Source organism: Oncorhynchus tshawytscha, linkage group LG04, assembly GCF_018296145.1.
Source record: "Oncorhynchus tshawytscha isolate Ot180627B linkage group LG04, Otsh_v2.0, whole genome shotgun sequence".
Lineage (NCBI taxonomy): Eukaryota > Metazoa > Chordata > Actinopteri > Salmoniformes > Salmonidae > Oncorhynchus > Oncorhynchus tshawytscha.
In genome coordinates this window covers 25,759,213-25,779,784 of record NC_056432.1, presented here as the reverse complement: position 1 = coordinate 25,779,784, position 20,572 = coordinate 25,759,213, and the positions used below count along the sequence as shown (strand labels likewise).

Sequence of the window (20,572 nt, the reverse complement as noted above, 5' to 3'; positions counted from 1 at the left end):
TAGGAAACAAATTCAATCACACAAATGTAGAGGCAGCCACTTTTAAAATGATTTTTATTCTGTGCTCTGTGTTCTTAAATGTAAATGACAGCACAGGGGGAAATGATCTTTCTCACTTGAGTAAGGCTAAATCAATGAAGCTGACAAATACCTAATGTTCAGACTGAAATAACCGAGACTGGAGGGGAAAAAGCATCATCGCATGCTGGGATCTGTGATTTCTGTTGAACACACAGGACAGACACAAAGACGACAGGCTCAAACACACAGCCCGCAAACAGCTTTACAATGAGAATGTATGCCTGTTTGTTCTCAATAGCCGAAGCCTTGTGTATACACAAGGTGGAGTAAGATGAGCTCAAAGGAAATAATGAGCCTCAATTGGGATATGTCAACTGTGAAGAATTACACTGTGTTGCTTGGTCATGCCAGTCAAGAAGTGGCTTTAAACATTACAGTGCCTTGATGGTAGTGCTGATGGGAAAGGGAACAGACATCTAACACAATAGGAGGCACATACCACAAACATAATAAATTTATCCTTACAAAAGCCACTCCCTGCCCACTTTCCCCAAAAATAAAAATATAAAAGAAATCTCCTCAGAAGGAAGCAGTTTGTTTTTGAAGGAGGATGAAAAAAAGGCATTCCATTTTTAAAAAAGTCTTAAGCTTCATTTCATGTGAATAAACAGCACTCCAACAAATGCAGCAAAGCAACAAATATTAAATGTTACACACCTATCTACACTGAGTGTACAAAACATTAGGAACACCTGCTCTTTCCATGACATAGACTGACCAGGTGAATTCAGGTAAAAGCTATGACCCCTTATTGATGTCACTTGTTAAATCCACTTCAATTAGTGTAGATGAAGGGGAGGAGACAGGTTAAAGAAGGATTTTAAAGCCTTGAGACAATTGAGACATGAATTTTAATTGCCTTTGAACAGGATATGGTAGTAGGTGCCAGACACACCGGTTTGAGTGTGTCAAGAACTGCAACACTGCTGGGTTTTTCACACTCAACAGAACTGAGGCTGTTCTGAGGGCAAAAGGGGGTGCAACACAATATTAGGAAAGTGTTCCTCATGTTTTGTACACTCCGTGTATACTATATCATATGTACTTGGGTTTATAAACAAGTTGATCTCTCTCCACACTCTCAAATCAGTGCCTGTTGATGTCTCCCGCTGTAGCCTTTCAGGTAGCCATGTCACACCACTATGGCTCTGTTGAGCGCCGTTCACAGTTCACACACACCTCAAGGGGTATCCTCCAGTGTAGACCACAGGGAAAAACAACCTTTAGACTCTCTCTAAAGCTGGTCTTCAGTGCTGTCCATCCCTTGTTTGAGTTCTTGAATGAAGTCCACAGACATATACCATCAACAAATTCCTTCCTTGCATGTTATGTTCAGTGTCTCTTACCCTCTTGCCCTTGTTTTATTTTACATGTTGTAATATCAGAGGGCTCCGAGTTGTTTTCAATGCTTAGTGGAGATGAATATGTGCAATTGAGGACAGTATTACACAAGTCTGTGCCCGCCTCCTCACCCTCCCACGTCTCCTTCTGGATGGTGCATGGAGGGATGTTGATGTTTGTAGATGCTTCTTCTCATAGCAGGTGTGATGGCACTGTGTTAGATTCACTTGGGAATCTGTAATAATAATCACCATTGAGTTCAATGTGGCAATGAAATCAGACATGGAAACAAACTGTGCAAGATCCTATTGACAATAAGGGACCCTGAACTCTATAAGAAGTAAATGCAAGGCTACTTTAAACCCAAGCGGCCCCATGTATCTGTCTATGTTGAGCTCAAAAACTCTGTCACATGTTGAGCCGAACATCAGCTACAATTGGCAATAATGGGCAGTTGAATACATTAGACAGAGGGAGGAGACCAGCTAACTGTCCTCTTTGCAACTGTGGTCTGACAATGGCTGCTCTGCATTGTTTTTAGACCATGCGAGTCTCTGACCACTGTACTATAATGTCATCCTCAACAGATCAATTGACCACACAATTCATAGTTTCTCTATATCTCTCTATCTCTAGTCACCCCCAAAACCAATTCTTTCTTTGGCCGCCTCTCCTTCCAGTTCTCTGCTGCCAATGACTGGAACGAACTACAAAAATCTCTGAAACTGGAAACACTTATCTCCCTCACTAGCTTTAAGCACCAACTGTCAGAGCAGCTCACAGATTACTGCACCTGTACATAGCCCACCTATAATTTAGCCCAAACAACTACCTCTTTCCCTACTGTATTTTATTTATTTATTTATTTTGCTCCTTTGCACCCCATTATTTTTATTTCTACTTTGCACATTCTTCCATTGCAAATCTACCATTCCAGTGTTTTACTTGCTATATTGTATTTACTTTGCCACCATGGCCTTTTTTTCCTTTACCTCCCTTATCTCACCTCATTTTCTCACATCGTATATAGACTTATTTTTCTACTGTATTATTGACTGTATGTTTGTTTTACTCCATGTGTAACTCTGTGTCGTTGTATGTGTCGAACTGCTTTGCTTTATCTTGGCCAGGTCGCAATTGTAAATGAGAACTTGTTCTCAACTTGCCTACCTGGTTAAATAAAGGTGAAATAAAATAAATAAATAAAAAATTATAGCAACAACAATAAAAATGTGATTGTATGATATGTAGAACCATGTGACATTTCCATCACTGGGATGCTGCATGATTAAGATAAAGAGATGAAGATCACTTAATTGGTCAATTACACACAAGGTCCAACCAAACTGTTACTTCAGCTTTTAACCCAACCCCTCCGAAAGACACATACATACATACATACATACATGTACAGGTTTTTGCACATACATACATACATATACAGGTTTTTACACATACATACATACATACATACATACATACATACATACATACATACATACATATACATACATACATATACATACATACATATACATACATACATATACATACATATACAGGTTTTTACATATACATACATACATACATACAGTACATGTACAGGTTTTTACACATACATACATACATAAATACATACATACATACATACTTATACAGGTTTTTACATATACATACATACATACATACATACATACATACATACATACATACATACATACATACATACATACATACATACATACATACATTTTTACATACATACATACATACATACATACATACATACATACATACATACATACATACATACATACATACATACATACATACATACATACATACATACATGTACAGGTTTTTACACATACATACATACATACATACATACATACATACATACATACATACATACATACATACATACATACATACATACATACATACATACATACATACATACATACATGTACATTTACATACATACAGGTTTTTACATACATACATACATACATACATACATACATACATACATACATACATACATACATACATACATACATACATACATACATACATACATACATACATACATACATACATACATACATACATACATACATACATACATACATACATACATACATGTACAGGTTTTTACATATACATACATACATACACAGGTTTTTACACATACAAACATACACAGGTTTTTACACATACATACATACATACATACAGGTTTTTACACATACATACATACAGGTTTTTACACATACATACATACATACATACATACAGGTTTTTACACATGCAGTTGAAGTCGGAAGTTTACATACACTTAGGTTGGAGTCATAAAACTCATTTTTCAACCACTACACACATTTCTTGTTAACAAACTATAGTTCTGGCAAATCGGTTAGGACATCTACCGTGTGCAAGACACAAGTAATTTTCCCAACAATTGTTAACAGACAAATTTATAGTTCACTGTATCACAATTCCAGTTAGTCAGACGTTTACATACACTCATTTGACTGTGCCTTTAAACAGCTTGGAAAATTCCAGAAAATGATGTCATGGCTTTAGAAGCTTCTGATAAATGATGTCAATTAGCCTGAGTCAATTGGAGGTGAACCTGTGTATGTGTTTCAAGGCCTACCTTCAAACTCAGTGCCTCTTTGCTTGAAATCATGGAAAATCAAAGGAAATCAGCAAAGAACTCTGATTTATTTTTTGGAGACCTCCACAAGTCTGGTTCATCCTTGGGAGAAATTTCCAAACGCCTGAAGGTACCACGCTCATCTGCACAAACAATAGTACGCAAGTATAAACACCAAGGGACCACGCAGCCGTCATACCGCTCAGGGAGGAGACTCGTTCTGTCTTCCAGAGTTGAACGTACTTTGGTGCGAAAACTGCAAATCAATCCCAGAACAACAGCAACGGACCTTGTGAATATGCTGGAGGAAACAGGAACAAAAGTATCTATATACACAGTAAAACTAATCCTATATATATCCACAGTAAAACGAGTCCTATATCGACATAACCTGAAAAGCTGCTCAGCAAGGAAGAAGCCCCTGCTCCAAAACCGCCATAAAAAAGCCAGATTACGGTTTGCAACTGCACAAGGGGACAAAGATCATACTTTGGAGAAATGTCTTCTGGTCTGATGAAACAAAAATATAACTGTTTGGCCATAATGACCATAGTTATGTTTGGAGGGAAAGGGGGAGGCTTGCAAGCCGAAGAACACCATCCCAACCATACTGCACGGGGGTGGCAGCATCATGTTGTGGGGGTGCTTTGCTGCAGGAGGGACTGGTGCACTTCACAAAATATATAGCATCATGAGGCAGGAAGAGTATGTGGCCATATTGAAGCAACATCTCAAGACATCAGTCAGGAAGTTAAAGCTTGGTGGCAAATAGGTCTTCCAAATGGACAATGGCCCCAAGCATACTTCCAAAGTTGTGGCAAAATGGCTTAAGGATAACAAAGTGTGGCCATAACAGAGTGGCCATAACAAAGCCCTGACCTCAATCCCATAGAAAATTTGATGGCAGAACTGAAAAAGCATGTGCGAGCAAGGAGGCCTACAAACCTGACTCAGTTACACCAGCTCTGTCAGGAGGAATGGGACAAAATTCACCCAACTTATTGTGGGAAGCTTGTGGAAGGCTACAAAAACGTTTGACCCAAGTTAAACAATTTAAAGGCAATGCTACTAAATACTAACTGAGTGTATGCAAACTTCTGACCCACTGGGAATGTGATGAGAGAAATAAAAGCTGAAATAAATCTTTCTCTCTACTATTATTCTAACATTTCCCATTCTTAAAATAAAGTGGTGATCCTAACTGACCAAATACAGGGAATTTTTACTAGGATTAAATGTCAGGAATTGTGAAAAACGGAGTCTAAATGTATTTGGCTAAGGTGTATGTAAACTTCCGACTTCAACTGAACATATGCAGGTTTTTACAAATACATAAATATACAGGTTTTAATATATACATACATATACAAGTTTTCACTGCTTTACTCACCAAACACTTTATGCCTTATACCAGCCCATCGTACAGTGACAGTGCCTGCACAATGGAGGGGTCTGCCTTGGAACCCTCCTGAAATTCCTGCAGGGTCAACTTGCCATCAGCATTCTGGAATAGGAATACAGGAGAAGAGAATGCAATGGAACTGCAGCTGTATCGCAGATCAGGCTACTTTTACTCTATCGTACCAGCAGGGGGCAAAAGTGTTTCTCAAAAAAATCATGAATAAAGTACCAGAGCCTGTTCAACACGGCTTGGCTGATCTAGTTCAGTGCACATGGATGGTCAGCTCTCTTCCCTCTGCCCATATAATTGACTGAGTGCTGCTGCGGTGCTCTGAAGCCAATCCTATTGGCTGATTCTGGCACTGGGTATTGAACTGACAAACACCCAAGCTGGCTCTATCTCATCTCTCACTAAGCCGAGGACGAGGAGGGCCTGAGTGAGCTGCCTGGGCATTAGCACTGGGCTGTGGTGGTGAGGATAAATCTGTGGTGTTTATACACCGCAGGCAGTGTTAGTGACGCTGGGATGGCTATGGCTAAGAGGTTAAACTGCACTCCCCGCCTCACTGCACTACAGCACAGGGACAACAGTAAGAACAAATCCACATTCAGTCTTTTCTGTTGATTTTGCTAGTTAGTTCATTACAATAGTACTGCCACTTACTTGAACAACAAAGTGATCTATAAGTTGTACAACAAAGTGCAAAATAGCTACCAACATACCAAAGATCAACACGTAGTTACATAATGATATCATATCATAACCCCCCCTTGGGTTGTGCCGTGGCGGAGATCTTTGTGGGCTATACTCGGCCTTGTATCAGGACGGTAAGTTGGTGGTTGAAGATATCCCTCTCGTGGTGTGGGGGCTGTGCTTTGGCAAAGTGGGTGGGGTTATATCCATCCTGTTTGGCCCTGTCCGGGGGTATCATCGGATGGGGCCACAGTGTCTCCTGACCCCTCCTGTCTCAGCCTCCAGTATTTATGCTGCAGTAGTTTATGTGTCGGGGGGCTAGGGTCAGTTTGTTATATCTGGAGAACTTCTCCTGTCCTATCCGGTGTGCTGTGTGAATTTAAGTATGCTTTCTCTAATTCTCTCTTTCTCTCTTTCTCTCTCTCAGAGGAACTGAGCTCTAGGACCATGCCTCAGGACTACCTGGCATGATGACTCCTTGCTGTCCCCAGTCCACCTGGCCGTGCTGCTGCTCCAGTTTCAACTGTTCTGCCTGTGATTATTAATATTTGACCATGCTGGTCATTTATGAACATTTGAAAATCTTGGCCATTTTCTGTTATAATCTCTACCCTGCACAGCCAGAAGAGAACTGGCCACCCCTCATAGCCTGGTTCCTCTCTAGGTTTCTTCCTAGGTTTAGGCCTTTCTAGGGAGTTTTTCCTAGCCACTGTGCTTCTACGCCTGCATTGCTTGCTGTTTGGGGTTTTGCGCTGAGTTTCTGTACAGCACTTTGAGATATCAGCTGATGTAAGAAGGGCTTTATAAATACATTTGATAACCCACGGTGGTGGTTTTGGGTTACTACAGTGTTTTATATAGCGATATACCTTGTCCATCATGGCAAAAATACGGTCCACTCTCTTCTCAGGTGTATTCTCTTCTTCTGGTAACTCTACAGTGTTCCCCTGGAGTACAGAGGCAAATATACTGTCAATATACATGTCAATGTATTTTGTGGGAGCGGCAGGTAGCCCAGTGGTTAAAGTGTTGGGCCAGTAAACGAAAGGTTGCTAGATCGAATCCCTGAGCTGACAAGTTTTTTTTTTTTAATCTGTTGTTCTCCACAAGGCGGTTAACCCAATGTTCCTAGGCTGTCATTGTAAGTAAGAATTTGTTCTTAACTGACTTGCCTCGTTAAATGTAAAACACTATGTGCATGCTACCATTTCTCTTTGACATTGGAACATTTTAGCATTGTATAACTTACCACCATCAGATATATGGCATCTACGATGTTTAACATCTCGTCTCGTGTGATGTAGCCATCGTTATCAAGATCATACAATTTGAAAGCCCCTGTAAAGACAGCAAAAAAATGGTGAATGCCCAGTTCTGACAGTAAATAAAGTTGTTTTGAGATTGTGCAGATGGGGATCGGTGAGTGTATGTAGCCTTTATTTTGTACTAATGTATTGTATGCTTGCCAATCAGATTGAAAATGAGTGGCTGTGTGTGGGGGAGTGGAGTAGGATGAGGGTTTTGAAATGGAATGAACCCCTGCATAGTCAGAACCATTTTCCCCAAATATCCAAACCCAGGGCTCACACAGTAGGCAACATAATTTAGCTTAATGCGTTACCATGTCTAACTACCTCTTTTTTGTTGTCTTCTGTGAGCCTGTTAAGCTCTTTGTTTTGTTCATGCATAACAATAGGATCACAAAGAGCCATGTCCTGTCACTGAAGTGCCAAAGTGCATCTGGGGGTCACTGCATAATGTGAAGGGGTCATCTCTCCTTACATCTGAGCTTCTCGTCCAGCGTCCCCCGAGAGGTCACCGACAGGGCCTGGATGAACTCAGAGAACTCTATGCGTCCATCCTATTCAATGACAGAGAGAACAAGAGAGAGAGAGAGAGAACGAGGGGTAGGGGAGTCAGACAGGCAGAGAGAGAAAGTGAGATAGCGAGAGAGGGGGGGAACAGTCAGGCAGCAAGAGAAAGAGTGAGAGGGGGGATAATAGAGAGAGAGGCAGAGAGAGAGAGAGAGAGAGAGAGACAATGAATATCTTCTTTCACACTAACACCCCAATACACTTTGTTTGGTCTATTGCTGAAAAATGGGACAGACTTGTGCTCAGTGTCCGCTGCTATTTCTGCACTGCACCTGGCTCTCCCCCGAGGCTAAAGCATGTCATCGCTGGTCATTAGCGAGATGGATGCATGCTGTACGATATTTTGAAAGTTATTACACACTCATAGAACCACTGTATATTAGAGCCAAATAAGTTTCACAGCTTTCACATCGATTATACATCTGAAATGGACATCACAGGTTTCTCCCTCTGTCCTACAGCGTAAAGCATTCTACAGGCAGTTTTATTTCGCTCCAGCTTTCTTGGATTCCCTCACAGCATCCTGTCACAGCACTCAGAAGAATTTCCAATTACCTTCCAAAAATTGGGGGCAAATCGGTGGCCTGCAGCTTACTGCTGCAAGGGTTCAATTTGTGCAGTACATGGAAATGTCTGCCAATAAGAGATAGTGGTCAAGTATAAAATGGAGTCATAAAGCAGCACTAACAAAGACAGACTGGCTGCAAATTCAGCTCTCTTGATGAAGTTCTGAAATCAAAGCTCATTCAGCTGTACCAGACTTGCACTAATGTATTCTTTAATAGTGCAGAGTATTTTGCTATTCATGCTCTAAAGCAGCATATCTGTGACAGTAGCTGCTCCTAGTAAAGCCTGAGAATTGACACCTTGGATAGGATAGTAACCCTGAGAAGAAGTTCCCCACTGCTCATATTCAGATAGTCTGACCCCACCAATGTGTTCTCTAACTACAGGGTGCTTAGCACAAATGAAGCCCATAAATAAAAAGCAGAACCAGTGTGTGTGTGTGATCTCCATGGCACAAAACCCATTACCCACAGGCTATGGCCGACAGGGGTCATCGGCCAGCCTGGAAGGACTTTTCTTAACAACAGATAGTCCATTTCACTAACATTTTCAGGCACCTCTAACCTGTGCTTTGTCAACCCGTCTCACGTCTGAAATGCCCCACAGAAAGGACTCCTTTCTGTGCTCGGATTCCACCTCTGATTAGAGACCATTAATTACACTGCACTACCAGTGCCATGACTAGACACTACCAGTAATATGACTAGACACTACCAGTAATATGACTACACACTACCAGTACCATGACCAGACACTACCAGTAACATGACTAGACACTACCAGTACCATGACCAAACACTACCAGTACCATGACCAAACACTACCAGCAACATTACCAGACACTACCAGTAACATGACCAGTCACTACCAGTACCATGACCAGACACTACCAGTACCATGACCAGAAACAACCAGTAACATGAATAGACACTACCAGTACCATGACTAGACACTACCAGTACCATGACCAGACACTACCAGTAACATGACTAGACACTACCAGTACCATGACCAAACACTACCAGTACCATGACCAAACACTACCAGCAACATTACCAGACACTACCAGTACCATGACCAGACACTACCAGTACCATGACTAGACACTACCAGTACCATGACCAAACACTACCAGTACCATGACGAGACACTACCAGTACAATGACCAGACACTACCAGTACCATGACCAGACACTACCAGTACCATGACTAGACACTACTAGTACCATGAATAGACACTACCAGTAACATGACTAGACATTACCAGTACCATGACCAGACACTACCAGTACCATGACTAGACACTACCAGTACCATGACCAAACACTACCAGTACCATGACCAAACACTACCAGCAACATTACCAGACACTACCAGTACCATGACCAGACACTACCAGTACCATGACTAGACACTACCAGTACCATGACCAAACACTACCAGTACCATGACGAGACACTACCAGTACAATGACCAGACACTACCAGTACCATGACCAGACACTACCAGTACCATGACTAGACACTACTAGTACCATGAATAGACACTACCAGTAACATGACTAGACATTACCAGTACCATGACCAGACACTACCAGTACCATGACCAGACACTACCAGTACCATGACTAGACACTACCAGTACCATGACCAGACACTACTGGTACCATGACCAGACACTACCAGTACCATGACTAGACACTACCAGTACCAGACACGACCAGTACCATTACCAGTACCATGACCAGACACTACCAGTACCAGACACTACCAGTAACATGACTAGACACTACCAGTACCATGACTAGACACTACCAGTACCATGACCAGACACTACCAGTACCATGATCAGACACTACCAGTACCAGACACTACCAGTACCATGACCAGTACCATGACCAGACACTACCAGTACCAGACACTACACGTAACATGACCAGACACTACCCGTACCATGATCAGACACTACCAGTACCATGACTAGACACTACCAGTACCATGACCAGACACTACCAGTACCATGATTAGACACTACCAGTAACATGACTAGACACTACCAGTACCATGACTAGACACTACCAGTACCATGACCAGACACTACCAGTAACATGAATAGCCACTACCAGTACCATGACTAGAAACTACCAGTACCATACACTACCAGTAATATGTCTAGATACTACGAGTACCATGACTAGACACTATCAGTACCATGACCAGACATTACCAGTACCATGACTAGACACTACCAGTACCATGATCAGACACTACCAGTACCAGACACTATCAGTACCATGACCAGACACTACCAGTAACATAACTAGACACTACCAGTACCAGACACTACCAGTACAATGACCAGACACTACCAGTACCATGACCAGACACAACCAGTAACATGAATAGACACTACCAGTACCATGACCAGACACTACCAGTACCATGACCAGATACTACCAGTACCAGACACTACCTGTACCATGACTAGACACTACCATGACCAGACACTACCAGTACCATGACCAGACACTACCAGTACCAGGCACTACCAGTACCATGACCAGACACTACCAGTACCATGACTAGACACTACCAGTACCAGACACTACCTGTACCATGACTAGACACTACCAGTACCAGACACTACCTGTACCATGACCAGACACTACCAGTAACATGACTAGACACTACCAGTAACATGACTAGACACTACCAGTAACATGACTAGACACTACCAGTACCATGACCAGACACTACCAGTACCATGATTAGACACTACCAGTAACATGACTAGACACTACCAGTACCATGACCAGACACTACCAGTACCATGACTAGACACTACCAGTACCAGACACTACCTGTACCATGACTAGACACTACCATGACCAGACACTACCAGTACCATGACCAGACACTACCAGTACCAGGCACTACCAGTACCATGACCAGACACTACCAGTACCATGACTAGACACTACCAGTACCAGACACTACCTGTACCATGACTAGACACTACCATGACCAGACACTACCAGTAACATGACTAGACACTACCAGTAACATGACTAGACACTACCAGTAACATGACTAGACACTACCAGTACCATGACCAGACACTACCAGTACCATGATTAGACACTACCAGTACCATGACTAGACACTACCAGTACCATGACCAGACACTACCAGTACCATGACTAGACACTACCAGTACCAGACACTACCTGTACCATGACTAGACACTACCATGACCAGACACTACCAGTACCATGACCAGACACTACCAGTACCAGACACTACCAGTAACATGATCAGACACTACAAGTACCAGACACTACCAGTAACATGACCACACTACCAGTACCATGACCAGACACTACCAGTACCATGACCAGACACTACCAGTACCATGACTCGACACTACCAGTACCATGACTAAACACTACAAATACCATGACCAGACACTACCAGTACCAGACACTACCTGTACCATGACTAGACACTACCATGACCAGACACTACCAGTACCATGACTAGACACTACCAGTAACATGACCACACTACCAGTACCATGACCAGACACTACCAGTACCATGATCCGACACTACCAGTACCATGACTAGACACTACCAGTACCATGACCAAACACTACCAGTACCATGACCAAACACTACCAGCACCATGACCAGACACTACCAGTAACATGACCAGACACTACCATTACCATGACCAGACACTACCAGTACCATGACTAGACACTACCAGTACAATGACCAGACACTACCAGTACCATGACTAGACACTACCAGTACCATGAATAGACACTACCAGTAACATGACTAGACACTACCAGTACCATGACCAGACACTACCGGTACCATGAACAGACACTACCAGTACCATGACTAGACACTACCAGTACCATGACCATACACTACCAGTAACATGACCATACACTACCAGTAACATGAATAGACACTACCAGTACCATGACTAGACACTACCAGTACCATGACCTTACACTACCAGTAACATGAATAGACACTACCAGTACCATGACTAGACACTACCAGTACCATGACCATACACTACCATTAACATGAATAGACACTACCAGTACCATGACTAGACACTACCAGTACCATGACCAGACACTACCAGTACCAGACACTACCAGTACCATGACCAGACACTACCAGTAACATGACTAGAAACTACCAGTACCAACCAGAGACAGCACCTTCAACCTTTGTACTATATGTTACCGTTTGTTTACTAAGATTGCAGTGACTTTGAAATTGTAATTCAAATCACATAAAAAGCACATGTACTTGTGGAGGAACAAATGAAGGAATCAACAATCAAGCACCTTGTTTTCATCAAAGACGTTGAAGACAAAAGAAGCAAACTTGGTGGGGTCACCAAAAGGGAAGAACTGCTTGTAGATGTTCTGAAAGCCCACCGCATCCAGCTGACCACTTGGACAGTCCTTTATAAAGCCTTTGTACCTGCAGGACATGATGATGATGAGAGGGGAAGGCAAAGAGAACACAAGAGAAGGTTAACAGGATAAGGATACAATTATGCCTATTGAATATAATATGAAAATGTGTTCAATGCTTCAGATACAGCTATTCACATGCAATCAGCATTTATCTAGTATAAAACAGCATGCTGTATCAAAATGTTCAACCCAAAGCTATTTGTCTTGCTAGCAGATAAGACAGTGTCTCTAAACCGATGAAGAGGCAGAGGGAGTTTAATTCAAATGACTTTCTTGTCTCCTTCTGCTAATGTGCATAAATGATAAATCAATCTGTGAGCTTCTAGCCTCTGGAGATGATACATCCAGAATGACATAACATCACAGTTAAATACAGAACCATGTTTCATATGCAATTTCCCAGTCAATCAAACAGAGACAGTCTCATTGTACAACTCAATAAAGAAACAGTGTTATCAGTGGAATAACAAGCCTTTAATGCAGGGGTGTCAAACTCAAATACCCAGTGGGCCAAAATGTAAAACCTGAACAAAGTCACGGGCCAACATTGAACAAATTAACCTTTTAATATGGACCCAAACAAGTTTTGCTTTAACATTGAATATGGAACAAGCATCGCTTATTACCATACAATATATAATTTAATAGTGGAGACATGCAAAATCGAATTTCAAATGAAAAAACACATCAATGGCATTCATTTATTAAATAAATAAAATTTAAATAAAACTTGTATGCCTCTTTTCTATTTGCAGCCTTCTGATTTAAATACCAAAATAAACTTTTTCCACTGGCTAATAATTTTACAAATAAAATGATAATAAATCAATCAACCATTCAAGCCCATGCCTTGTAGCAAGAAAAAGTGCATAAAGAAAACGTTAATTATTGCACACTGGTCTAATCTGATGTGCCCAAGCCAGATACCTGGCATCTCTTCTTGGATGCTAGTTCATCAATGTCTGGGCTCAAGCTCTGAGCTGAAGAAATCCTCAGTATCGAGCGAAGATGTTCATCAGTCAGACGTCTCCTGTGAGTTGTTTTGGTCATCTTCATCGAGGAGAAAAGTTGCTCGCATAGATAAGTGCTGCCGAACATGGAGAGCATCTGAGCAGCTTGGGTGCGGAGCTGAGGCATTGTGTCAGGGATGAACCGTGGATACTGTGCGGCGCCCACAGCATCATACTTTGACTTCAGCGTGTCGTTGCACTGGAGTTCAATCAGCTCCATTTGGATGTTGGTTGGTGCATTTTCCACATCAACTGCGAAGGGATTACTAAGTAGTTCAAACTTGCATTTCTGGGCATCGAAGTCGGCAAATCGCCGGCTAAACTCAGCGGCGAGAACACTGAGTTTTTCAGCAAACTGTGCGCATGGGAACACGGCGGTAGAGATCTGCGCTTTTATGGATTGGCAGCAGGGAAAATGGCAAGGGTTTCCTTGCAGCATCTGATTCTCCCACAGGCACAGTTTAGTTTTGAAGGCCCTCACTGCAGCGTACATGTCTGTGATGATGCGCCCCCGCCCCTGAAGCTGCAGGTTCAGCGCATCGAGATGGCTCGAGATGTCACAGAGAAAGGCCAGCTCACACAGGAACTTTTGCTCCTGGAGCTCTGCTGTATCCTTCCCTTTGGTTTCCAGGAATTGACATATTTCCTCACGCAGCTCAAACATCTGTTCAGTACTTTTCCTCTGCTTAGCCATCTCACCTCTGTGTGATACGGCACGTCTGCGTATTCCGAACCACACTCCTCCAGAAAAGATTTAAACTGGCGGTGATTTAGACCTTTGGCTCTTATAAAGTTAACTACCTGTGTTACTGTGGTCATAACATGTTCCATCTTTAGGGCTTTGGCACACAGTGCTTCCTGATGTATGATGCAGTGGTAAACAGTTAGCTCACCTGCACAGTTCTCTTCCCGCATCTTCTCCCGAACCATGCCCACCAGTCCACTCTTTTTACCGCACATCGCTGGCGCACCATCTGTCGTTAATCCAACGAGTTTATCCCACGGCAGCTTTATTTCAGTTACACATTTGGAAACCTCCTCAAAGATTTCCTTTCCTGTGGTTGTGCCATGCATTGATTTGAATCCTAATAGCTCCTCCGTAACACACAGATTTGAGTCCACTCCACGGATGAAGACTGACAGCTGAGCAGTATCAGATGCGTCGCAGCTCTCATCCACAGCGAGGGAGAACGCAACAAAATCTTTTCCCTTTTCCATCAGCTGGTCATACAGATTGGTGGCAAGATCACATGTGCGATCAGCTACTGTGTTCCTGCTCAGGCTCACGTTTGAAAATGCTTGTTTTTTCTCTGGGCATACGAGGTCACAAACCTTCATCATGCACTTTTTCATGAACTCTCCCTCATTAAAGGGCCGGGCTGATTTTGCGATCTCTGCTGCCACTATATAACTAGCCTTTACAGCAGCCTCGCTTTGTGATGTGGCTTTTTTAAACATTCTGTTGTGAAACCAAACTTCTTTTCATCTCCTCTACTTTCTGGCTCCTTTGAGTCATGTCCAGGTCCTTGTATTTGTCATGGTGTTTCGTTTCATAGTGTCGTCTAATGTTGTACTCCTTACTTACAGCCACGTTGACTCCACAAACAAGACAAACAGGTTTGTCTTTTACATATGTAAACAGATATTCTGCCTCCCACTTGTCCAGAAAGCTCCTGTTTTCTGCCTTTCTTTCGCCATTTTTGGGAAGGGTTAGCTCGCTGACAGTTGTAGCGTCTATGTTGCTATGACTACTGTCACAGAGGAGAGAGCGTTTCTGGGTCCTGTCCTGATTGGCGCGTGAAAACAGCAGAGCATTATGGGATTCGTAGTATTAGTGGTGAATGCGCTGTATAATACCGGCGGGCCAGCTCTAGTAGTAATTTGGTATTGTCTCGCGGGCCAAATATAATTACCCCGCGGGCCAGAGTTTGACACCCATGCTTAATGGGTCTGTACAGAGGCAGGGAGGGAAAAGGAGAGGACAGATCCTGGGCTTCATTCAGTCCTTCCTTTGGCTCCTTACTCTGAAACTCATACTTTTAATCTGCCCAACAGACAAAACACACTCTTCCATGGCCTAGAATAGGACAGACAGACACAGGGAATATCTTAAAATATGCTGAGAAAAGTTTGAAGAGATGACCATAAACCTTCCATTTGCATATCCAGATGTGGAGATATGCAGAGAAATGAAAACCCAGCGAAGAACAATGAGGAATCAAGTCTAATTGCCGTTCAGTGTGCAGGCAATACAAAGCACATCATAATCCCAAAATGACCCATTTCAAGTGAGATAGATTTCGTCTGACTCATTTGTGAATATCCCATTGTCTCCGTAAAAACTAAATCTTTTCAGTAGATTCATTGGGGAATTTATGCAAAAAAACTGTTCATGCAAAATCTCACAGCCCTCTAGATTTTATCAGTTGGTTAGCAGCCATTGACTACTAATTGGACATTAAGCAAGATGATCCCTATCTAACTAAAGTAAATGTGAAGAAGCTCTTTCTAGTTTGAAGTAGCTCTGGCTAACTCAGTAGCATATGTGGAGTTGTGCATGGACACATATAGTCTAGCCTAGTGTAACGGATGCCCTGCTGCCTGCTCAGCGAGTACCGCTTCCTCCTGATTCGGCGTATACCAAGGCTTGAACCCAGTACCTCTGCTTTGCTTCTTACCAGTCGGCACAGCCGAAAAGCTAGCTATTCAGTGACGCAAGTGGGGACACTTCAGGCTCAGGAGTGAGCTTCACACATCCCCATGTGATAGATTCATCCCCTGAACTTAATCCACAACGACCCCAGCGTTGTTCTGAGTGCAACTTCAGATCCAAATCACAGCACCATGTGTAACGGATGTCACGTTGCCAGTTTAGCGAGTACTGCTTCCTCCAGATTCGGTTCATACCGAGGTTCCAACCCATGGGATCTCTGCCTTGCTAGCAGACGTGACCACCCTCCCGGAAATTCTTACCAGTCGACGCCACCAAAAAGTTAGCTATTCGGCGGTGCAAGTGGGGACATTTCAGGCTGAGGAGTGAGCTTCACACATCCCCATGTGGTACACTAGCCATTTTCCCTTGTTGTTGTCCAGTTGACAGGGATACTTGGCTCTGTCCCCCTGTTATTGATTGCAGGTGAGCACTAAGCATACTAACATTTCCCCCTGAATATATTAGCATATAATCAATACGGAAGAGACATTTAATGTACAGCACCGGCATTTATCTAACCCCGCTAATTCTTCCATGTCTGTCGGTGGCTCCTCCACTAATTACACACCATCTGGCATTTCCCCTGTTTAAACTGTCTCTCATCCTTCACACTCAACCATGATGATTGCGGCTGATCTTCAAGTGGGGAGTCATGCAAAGTTTCTGTGAAATATTGTATGGGAGGGCCACTCAGTGGGCTGCAGTGCACAGCCAAGGGGTTATTCTGCCCCAGTGTATCCAGGCAGCCCCTGAGACTGGTCAGCTCTGTAGCGCCGTGCTAGGGAAGCCCGCCAAGCATAGTCTTTATTCTGCTGCTGCGTGTGGATGTGCCCTTGCTCACTGGCCCTATCAGAGAGGGCCAAGTGCATCAATACACTGACTGGCTGGCACACGAGGCACTGACTCCTCTCCCTATAGTACAGTCAGGATCAGGTTTTGACACAAAGCCAAGGCTGGTAAAATAGCGTTAAAGACCATGTGAGATGGACAGGGAAAGGCAGCATTGGCACGTGATATGGGTTACTGTAAATCATAATTCATTGTTTAGGCTAGATCTAGCCTGGGTTGAGATGTATTCAACTCTTTTGTACCTCTCATTTACTACAAGAGTAAAAACAGAAGTATTTGCAGTGTGGAATAGTAGGCTCAGCCAGCTACATCATCATTTTGCTTTGAGATTAGTTGGTTGTGTTTTATTGCGTTACATGGCAGAGGACATGACCCAATTCCCTGTGTGCTACAAATTGTAAAAAAATAAATAAAATTAAAACTGTGAGGGGGAAAGCCATGCATGCAAAGACAAAGAGTACCTATAAATACTCACATCCTCTACAATAGCACCAATCCTTGACTCTCATTCTATTTTCAGAACTCATCTGTCTCCAAGACAATGTGTGAAAAATAACTTTAGCCTCAAATGCAGTAGCACTACACAATCTATTAGTGATGGGAGGGGGAACTGATACAGTGACATATATCGCAATACTATAGTTGGATGATTTTATATCGATATTTGACCCCAAAGTACTGATTGAAAAAATACATAAAATATATATTTTTTGCTACTGTTGTAGCGTTAGCTGGCGCTAGTCAGCTGTACCTGCGCCAAAACGCAGGTATTTTTAATCCTATAGGTTTTTCTCCATTTTCTTTTAAACAGTAAGCCAACATGTTTCCCTGACTGATCAAAACTTGTTTTCTCATGCTATCTCTTGTCTCTCTGCAGCAGACATATGAGCAATATGTTTGGAAAATCGACTCGAAACGCATATAGAATCATGAGAATCGCAATACATATTGCATAGGCACCCAAGTATCGTGATTAGGGTTGCAAAGTTACTGGTAATTAACCAAAGTTACCGGAAACCTTTGCAATTTTTGTAATTAACAGGTCATCTATGGCAATATATGGTAACTTTGGTCATTTATACTTGAACAACTTTTAAAAAATGTATAATTTTTTGTATATTTGTGTCCATATTGTCCATGATTTTCTTGTGGATAGACCATATGGTTCAAGAGAAAATACCCAAATTAATGAAAAAATAATCTAATCAATAATGGCATTATTTTCAATTAACTATTGACTTTTTTCACAACTGCCAGCAGTTTGGCGCAAAAACATTTAAAACAAAGACATAATCACATAGTAAAATAAATGAACGCGTGTAAAAAACATATAATATTGAAACCCTCATATTAAACAATGGCATGAAATAACATTAAGGACCTGGCATGTGAGATCGATAGGGAAAGGCAGCATAGGCACGTGATATAAACTCATCAAAAAAAGAAACGTCCTGTTACTGTCAACTGCGTTTATTTTCAGCAAACTTAACATGTGTAAATATTTGTATGAACATAACAAGATTCAACAATCTGCATGTAAGCTGCATCTCCTCCTCATGGACTACACCAGATTCGCCAGTTCTTGCTGTGAGATGTTACCCCACTCTTCCACCAAGGCACCTGTAAGTTCCCGGACATTTCTGAGGGGAATGGCCCTAGCCCTCACCCTCCGATCCAACAGGTCCCAGATGTGCTCAATGGGATTGAGATCCGGGCTCTTCGCTGGCCATGGCAGAACACCGACATTCCTGTCTTGCAGGAAATCATGCATAGAACGAGCAGTATGGCTGGTGGCATTGTCATGCTGGAGGGTCATGTCAGGATGAGCCTGCAGGAAGGGTACCACATGAGGGAGGAGGATGTCTTCCCTGTAATGCACAGTGTTGAGATTTCCTGCAATGACAACAAGCTCAGTCAGATGATGCTGCGACACACCGCCCCAGACCATGACGGACCCTCCACATCCAAATCGATTCCGCTCCAGAGTACAGGCCTCGGTGTAACGCTCATTCCTTTGACGATAAACGAGAATCCGACCATCACCCCTGGTGAGACAAAACCGCAACTCGTCAGTGAAGAGCACTTTTTGCCAGTCCTGTCTGGTCCAGCAAAGGTGGGTTTGTGCCCATTGGCGACGTTGTTGCCGGTGATGTCTGGTGAGGACCTGCCTTACAACAAGCCTACAAGCCCTCAGTCCAGCCTCTCTCAGCCTATTGCGAACAGTCTGAACACTGATGGAGGGATTGTGCGTTCCTGGTGTAACTCGGGCAGTTGTTGTTACCATCCTGTACCTGTCCCGCAGGTGTGATGTTCGGATGTACCGATCCTGTGCAGGTGTTGTTACACGTTGTCTGACACTGTGAGGACAATCAGATGTTAATCCTGTCTCCCTGTAGCGCTGTCTTAGGCGTCTCACAGTACGGACGTTACAATTTATTGCCCTGGCTACATCTGCAGTCCTCATGCCTCCTTGCAGCATGCCTAAGGCACGTTCACGCAGAAGAGCAGGGACCCTGGGCATCTTTCTTTTGGTGTTTTTCCAGAGTCAGTAGAAAGGCCTCTTTAGTGTCCTAAGTTTTCATAACTGTGACCTGAATTGCCTACCGTCTGTAAGCTGTTAGTGTCTTAACGACCGTTCCACAGGTGCATGTTCATTAATTGTTTATGGTTCACTGAACAAGCATGGGAAACAGTGTTTAAACCCTTTACAATGAAGATCTGTGAAGTTATTTGGATTTTTATGAATTATCATTGAAAGACAGGGTCCTGAAAATGGGCCGTTTCTATTTTTTACTGAGTTTAGGTTACTGTAAATCCTAATTTATTGTTTAGGCTAGATCTAGCCTGGGTTAAGATGTATTCAACTCTTTTCCA

General features: G+C 42.7%; 1 protein-coding gene across 2 annotated transcripts in view; it reads right to left on the bottom strand.

Moving 5' to 3' along the window:
• Positions 1–984: 984 nt before the first annotated feature.
• ncs1b (neuronal calcium sensor 1b) overlaps positions 985–20,572 on the bottom strand; it is a 36,305-nt gene continuing 16,717 nt past the window's right edge. For both annotated transcript variants that reach the window (XM_024417425.2, XM_024417426.2), the window contains exons 4-9: positions 12,992–13,130; positions 7,962–8,040; positions 7,429–7,517; positions 7,049–7,126; positions 5,475–5,588; positions 985–1,657 (exon numbers count right to left, since the gene is read on the bottom strand). In XM_024417425.2, coding sequence (XP_024273193.1) covers positions 5,490–5,588; positions 7,049–7,126; positions 7,429–7,517; positions 7,962–8,040; positions 12,992–13,130 — 484 coding nt within the window. In that variant the 3' untranslated portion in view covers positions 985–1,657; positions 5,475–5,489. The remainder of the gene's footprint in view (positions 1,658–5,474; positions 5,589–7,048; positions 7,127–7,428; positions 7,518–7,961; positions 8,041–12,991; positions 13,131–20,572) is intronic.